Source organism: Pituophis catenifer, unplaced genomic scaffold (genome assembly GCF_029215685.1).
Source record: "Pituophis catenifer annectens isolate HBS135680 unplaced genomic scaffold, rPitCat1.0.hap2 SCAF_1, whole genome shotgun sequence".
Lineage (NCBI taxonomy): Eukaryota > Metazoa > Chordata > Lepidosauria > Squamata > Colubridae > Pituophis > Pituophis catenifer.
In genome coordinates this window covers 280933949-280941018 of record NW_027256881.1, presented here as the reverse complement: position 1 = coordinate 280941018, position 7070 = coordinate 280933949, and the positions used below count along the sequence as shown (strand labels likewise).

Here is a 7070-nt window from a genome sequence, read left to right as displayed (position 1 = left end):
AAAATTTTAGGCTACATCAGTAAAAGTATAGATTCCAAATCACTGAAAAATTCCACCTCACTATTAGCTGACTCCACATCAAGTATTGTGCCTACATTTGGACAACCCCACCCCAGAAAGATTCAGAGACAGTGGAACAGATTTAAAGAAAGGCAATGAAGAAAATCAGAGACAAGGAATTAAGTTATATGAAGAAAAGTTAAAGTAGCTAAGCATTGTTAGCCTTGAGATGACCAAGAGGGAATACATGTTACTCTTCAAATAGCTAAAAGAATGTCAAATAGGTCAAAACCAGGACTTCAACATTCTAAAATGTGCAGCACAGAATGGAAAAATCCCAATTTTAGTTAAGAATCTTTTTCTAACAGATTCTTAACTAAAAGAGAGCTTGATAGAGGGAACAATTGTGTAGAGATAGGAGGACCCCCTTCACTGAATGTGTTCAAACAAAACATTTGTTAAAATATTTTAATCCAGATTTTAGTAATGTATGATGGGGAAACTTTATGATTCTATGCAAATATTGAAAAAACCTCTCGATGGTTTTAATTTTCACATTTGTGGATTCTGATGTTAATGGAAAGAATCAGAATTTGAAGAATAAAAAACAAACAAAACATTATTTCTAGAAGAGCTTTTAAAATGAATTTTATTGTCAGAATTTTTTTTACAAGTAGCCATTTAGAGGCTTCATACAAGAACTCTGTTGCAAAACTCTAATAAATAGTCTGCCCCAAGTCCCAATATTAAAAAAAACAAAAACTAGAGAACAAAAAAAAAAATCAGGATGCTTAGAGTTGTTAGCAATATTTCCCATTTACAAATTTCCTCAGGCATTATATAGATCTCCTTCATACAAGTTGCTTGGAGAGGGGGAGGGAGGGAGAAACCCAACTTAAATATATTCTAGCAGAAGCACTCCAGAAATACTTTCAAATCGATCCTCTTTGATGGCCCAGATATAATCAGAAATACATCCCAAATGGGATGATGACCACACATTAAGCTTTATGTCAAAGCAAACCATGTGGATTTGTACAATTATTAAGAATTATGAAAATGCATATCAAAGAAGGATAGGAAGACTTAATGGCAGCGGTTAAAAATATTTCCAGCAAAGAATGGTAGCTGGAACAAAGGAAAAAAGGAATTTATGAAGCTGACAGACATGGGCTGTTCTTACCAAGTGTGGAAATGTGCAAGGAGTATTATCACAGTTGCATGCAGTGGAGATCACAAACTAAAATTCACCATATGTCACTTGAAACAATGTTTAGCAGGCTGCTGTATACACATTTTTCCCTCCCCACCCTAATATTAAAGAGTCCTGCAGGTGTGACATTCTATGGTAAGTTAGCCTCCCACCACACATACTTAACAATAGCCAGTTTTATTGAAAAATCCATAATATGATAATCAAAATAAATTTGGAAGGAAGGAAGGAAGGAAGGAAGGAAGGAAGTTTGCATGTTTTAATAACAGTTGTCCAATTATTATTTTATTTGAGGCATTAACTGGAAAACTACTGAAAATTAGTTTATGCCATATTTATGCCAAACAGAGTAAAAGATATAGATTTGCATTTTTAACTTCTTAATCTGTGTGTGCACATATATAAAAAAATCTCTATATAAGTAAAGGTGCTAAGAGAGAATTCTAGCAGCCACAGAAAGCTATCAATAATTTCTCAGACAGCAGGAATTAAATATTTATGAAAAATTAATTCAATCATTAGAAGGGACCACTGAAAGAAATATTCCTGGCTGGTAAAAGACAGAATAATTCTTACAATAGGAGCATTTTTTCTCTTTTCCAGAGAAGAAATATGTACTGAATATATCTACTTTGCAATGTTTATCTCAAGCCGTTTCATTTGGGAGCATCCAATTTATATAGATGTGCAAAAAATAAGTGGATAGTCTGACATATCCATAACTTTGTGCTAGCTACACTTTATACACACATGGATGTGTGTGCACATTGATATTCTTTGGGCAATGATTCTATACAACAGGTGTGGAGATAGCATTCTTAAGAGACACGCAAGACAGTTAACAACCTCTCTTGCCTGTAGTATATTCAAAACAATGGAAAGGAAGCATTGGGGAAAAAAAGTCTTGTTGAAATATTTACTAAAGCAGCAAGAATGAAGCAGATTAATCTGAAATTTATACAAAGTAATAGAATTAGAGGCAAATGGACAGTTATTCTAGTCCAGTTCCAAGTAATTTTATACAGAACAGGTAAAGAGAATGTGCAAAAAATCTAAAGACATTCACATTTTAGTAGTTAAATTTTTATGTCCTTTAAAATTATTATTTTTTCTTCTTTTCCTATAAAAGGCATTCACTGATAGTTGATCTGCAATAATTCTGGGTGCTTGCAGATATGTTAAAATGAAACAAAGGAAAACCAAAAAAAGGTACCCCTAATATGAAACATATGAAAGTGCTTTGACTGGGTTTATATAATTTAGGATGGTGTTAAAGCTCAGTCCCACTCCAGAGATATTTTTTGCCAATGCGTTTGTTTCATATGTGCTATTAACTCATATCGATTGTGTTGAAAACCCATTCAGTGAATTTCTTCAGTTTTTCAGAGGCATTGTGCGATTCCTCTTGTAATCGTAAGTTATCCTCCCGTAAATGTTGTACTTCAGCCTGAAGATTGGCTTTGTCTTCTTTTTCCTGAGAGAAGAATAAAAAAACGCCAGATATCACAAGTGGATTTTACACCATAAATATTACTGGCAATGTAAGCTCACATGTTTCTTACAAAGGTATTCCAAACTGTTCATGGCTTTTTCCTCTTAAATTGATGACAAAGATATTTTGTCAGTTTTTCTAGATACATAGTACTTTCCTTCCTCTCTAACATATCATTTGGAGATCTACTAACAAATCTTTTTCTTAAAAAGCAAGACTGGAGAATCCCCATTTAAAAAATATCAGTGGATTTCACATATTCTGACAATAAGAACAAGAACAACAAAAACAGAAATCTGGAACAGTTAAAAAGAAACAGATGGGACAATCATGCCAGCTCCAGAACAAGTGCTGCAAATTAATACAATTGAAGCCAAAACTGAGTATATTTTCAATAATGCTAATTATGTAAAATTAGAGATGAAATTATATACAATCCCATTAGTAGCTGGGGTAAAATCGTCCAAGCAAACTATAAATACTCCCATTACAGGGTGGAAAAATTGACCATTGGAATTTATGCAGACATTCGGCTTTATAGTTTGCAAAATCTATTGGAATTTGTATTGAAAACTGAGGAGAATTGAAATGTGAGATTTCAAAATTCATTTAATGTATCTAATAATATTGTTAGAGAAAAGAAGAAAGGATGGTTCACTGATCCCTGGAAACAGCCGAGTTGATGAACAACTGGAGAAAATAACAAAATATTGTTATTTACCATTGAAATTGAAAGATTATGGAGGGAAAAAAAATTAACATACCAATTGTTATTGGAGGTTTTCATGCAATACGCAAAGGGTTCATCAAATATACAAATGTAACCGGACTGGACACCACTTATTTTGCAAAATAATTACAGTATTTGGAACAACCTATAGTTTACAGTAATATCTTCAGAACTTAACAACTATTCTAAAATGACTATTATTCCAAAAGCAGTCTTTATCATGTTATCAACTGAGAGAAAACCAAACTGAGCCAAACTGAATATTTAATACAAGCTGATACTGAAACAAATATAATTACCTTCTTTAAATCTTCCTGCAATATTCTTAGCATACCCTCCAGCTGGTTCACTTTAGAAGCAAGAGAAGAAGGCGAGTCTTTACTGCAGGAAAAAGAAAATGAAAATGGAGTTGCAAAATTTTCTTAATATTTATTTCTTAATTACTTTATGCAGTACTTTTATTTTTTAATTATAATTTGGAGTTGCATCATGACAAACCATGAAAAGGATGAGTAGGGAACAAAAAAACCTCTGCTGAATTAGAAAGGGTCTAATTCTTCATTGTTCTAATTTTAATATAGTCTACTGAAGTTTTTTGAGAAATTTCCAAGCAAGGGTAGCTTTCTTTCAGTAGCTGTTTGTAAGAATACACATACACATGCAATTTAATACAATTTAACAAAACAATTTCATTTTTTAACTTTTATTTTAAAATAACCATAAATATTTATATTCATCATCATATGCTATAGTAATGAGTGCTTTCAACCTGCTGGGTCATATTAGGGATGGTTATGTTACATTTTCATTCAGCAAATTCTGGTTAAAGAATGTGAGCAGTCTCCTAGTTCTCTAGTCCTTTTATGGCATGAATGCACAATTTAGTTCAATGGTAAATTTATTTCATGTTTAATCAATGTTCAGGTAACAAGAAGAATTAGCACTAACTCTGTGGAAGCAATTACTGATTTCATATTTTTTATTACAGAATGAATGGTAGGAATTTTTAAAATATACTTGGCATGTGAGGCCCCAAATTGTTGGGAACAATATGCTGACTGTGTAAACCGCTTAGAGAGGGCTGTAAAGCACTGTAAAGCGGTATATAAGGCTAAGTGCTATATGATGACAATAACGTCAGTACTTTCAGGTATCTCATAATTTTCAGCCCTGTCTTTCTAGAGTTGATGATATTATACCTTTAAAAAGACTTAAAAGCAGTATATGTTCTTGGTTGTAAATATTACAGTAAAATCCTATTTGTCTAGAACATATATCTTTTCTTTTCTACTAATTACGCAATCACTAAATGAAATGATCTTCAGATTCTTAGATAACGTTATCATCTAAAATAATATCCAGAAACTTCCTGTTGTTGAAATCACATGTTCTGTTTTCCATAGGTCAGAGTGCATATATTCTAAATTTCTAAGATTTACAGATTCCACTGCACAACAAGTTTCCCAGACTTCTTATAAGAGTCATGATGGTTTAGCGGATCACTTACTCAGTGTAAGACTTCATCTGCGCAGAAAGCTGATCTTCAGCCTGATCATTACTGGAGGCAACACTGATGGGCCTATGGTTTTCATCACTACTTGCAAAAAAAGATGCTCGCTGGACTGGAAAGCAAAAAACAAACACATATGCTAATTTTCTTTTCATTAGTGTTATTCATAGTAAAATTAAAATCAGTAACAGGGGTTGAAGATCTACTCCTCGGGTAATTATGGTAACTTTTTAATTCCTTTCTGACACTTTTGCCTTTGAGTTATACAATCTGTTCTCCTCAGTTAAGACCAGATCATATTTAGAATCTAATGAACGTAGTCCTTCTTTAGTGACCACAATTAGGCTTGGCAGCTCTGTTGTTAAATGAAGCAGTTGCTAAGTGGGAAATCACATGACCATGGGTGTGTATTTCTTGTTCCAATCTCCTGCATTTTGGAATTCATGTGTGCGTGCGTGCGCACATACACACATATACACACACTGGGTTAATTAGCAAGAAGGAATTTATGTTTACATTTACATTAATTGGAGAGGAAGGAATTTCAAGAGACTAAGCAGGGACACAATGGGGAATACACATCAAAAGTAATGTAGTCTTTGCTGAGTTTGCTGTGCAAACAGCCCGGGTGAATTCAATCTTGTACAAATTAATAACATGGTTGTTAAGTGAATATGACGGATTTCGATTGTCAGAAGAGCCAAAAGGTGATCACATGACCCCAGGACACTGCAACTGTCATAAATACATGCCAGTTAACAAGCATTCAAAGTTTGATTATGTGATCATGGAGATGCTGAAACAGCCATAAGTGTGAAAAAAAGTCATCAGTCACTATTTTCAGTGCCATTACAACTTTGAATGGTCACTAAACGAATGTTTGTAAATCAAGGGCTACCTGTATTCCCAAATGACTTGGTGACACATTTTAGCTGTGACCACAATATAGCTTAAAATTCTGTGTTCCTTTTACTCCTTCTGACCCAGGGGTGAAATGCTCCCGGTTTGGATCGGATCACGTGATCCGGTAGCGATGGAGGCAGGTGGTTTGGAGAACCGGTAGCAAAAATCCCTGCCCCCCACCCATGCCCAGCTGAGCCGCGCAATCTTCAGAAGCTTTTTTTTTAATTTTTAAAAGCATTTTTTCTACAACCTCTTCGGCCGAAAAAATGCTTTTAAAAGTAAAAAAAGAAAGCCTTTGATGATCCCAGTTGAGTTGCCTGATCGGCAGAGGCTTTTAAAAGCATTTTTTTACAACCTCTTCGGCTGAAGAGGTTTTAGAAAAAATGGTTTTAAAAGTAAAAAAAAAAAAAAAAAGTTGTCCACACCCACCCAGTCACATTACCCCCCACCAAGCCACGCCCACAGAACCGGTAGTAACAAATTTTACATTTCACCACTATTCTGACCTGGTGTAAAAAGTTATGTTTTGCAATTTCTACCAATGCAATTGTAGAATTTGTAGTGAAATTCAAACCACAGAGTTTGAATTCAGTAACCCTAATAATAATTGAAGCATATAAACTAAAGAAAGCAAATAACATTTCAGCATCGGTCATCAATGAAGATGAATATGGGTCTTAAGAGCTGGGGATACAAAGCAATGATTTAAACAAAAAATAAGGACTTGTAAGTTGGTGTGAGAACATCGTAAATAATGAACTCTTACCTTCAAAGGCCTTGGCAGCATCTACCAAATTTGACCAATCTAAATCTGAAGCTGAATCAGGCAAGGGCATGAGCCCCGGATCTGGCATCGGTTGCGTTCTCTGCTCCTGGGTATCTGTAAGGGAGCTATCAGAGGCAGAGAACTCTCCTAAATCACAAGGGATAGAAGAAGAAGAAGAAGAAAGAAGCACTTGAGACAGATATTAAAAGCCAATAACCCTGTTCTTCATTAGGAGACAGAACTAAGACTGAATGGAATCCTTCTTTTTTAGATGAGACAATTTTTCTAGTTGACCTTGCTTGCTACTGATATGTTCCCCAACTCTGCCAATCAGAAAAGGATCAGCATTTTTTTAAATCACAAGGCACTAATAAGCTTTGTTTATTTATTTGATTTTTTTTATCCTGCCTTTATTATTTTTATAAATAACTCAAGGCGGTGAACATCTTTTCTCTT

General features: G+C 34.3%; 1 protein-coding gene across 1 annotated transcript in view; it reads right to left on the bottom strand.

The window, feature by feature from the left end:
• Positions 1-1630: 1630 nt before the first annotated feature.
• SIPA1L1 (signal induced proliferation associated 1 like 1) overlaps positions 1631-7070 on the bottom strand; it is a 60190-nt gene continuing 54750 nt past the window's right edge. The window contains exons 17-20 of the mRNA XM_070931276.1: positions 6615-6761; positions 4943-5057; positions 3735-3816; positions 1631-2687 (exon numbers count right to left, since the gene is read on the bottom strand). Coding sequence (XP_070787377.1) covers positions 2544-2687; positions 3735-3816; positions 4943-5057; positions 6615-6761 — 488 coding nt within the window. The 3' untranslated portion in view covers positions 1631-2543. The remainder of the gene's footprint in view (positions 2688-3734; positions 3817-4942; positions 5058-6614; positions 6762-7070) is intronic.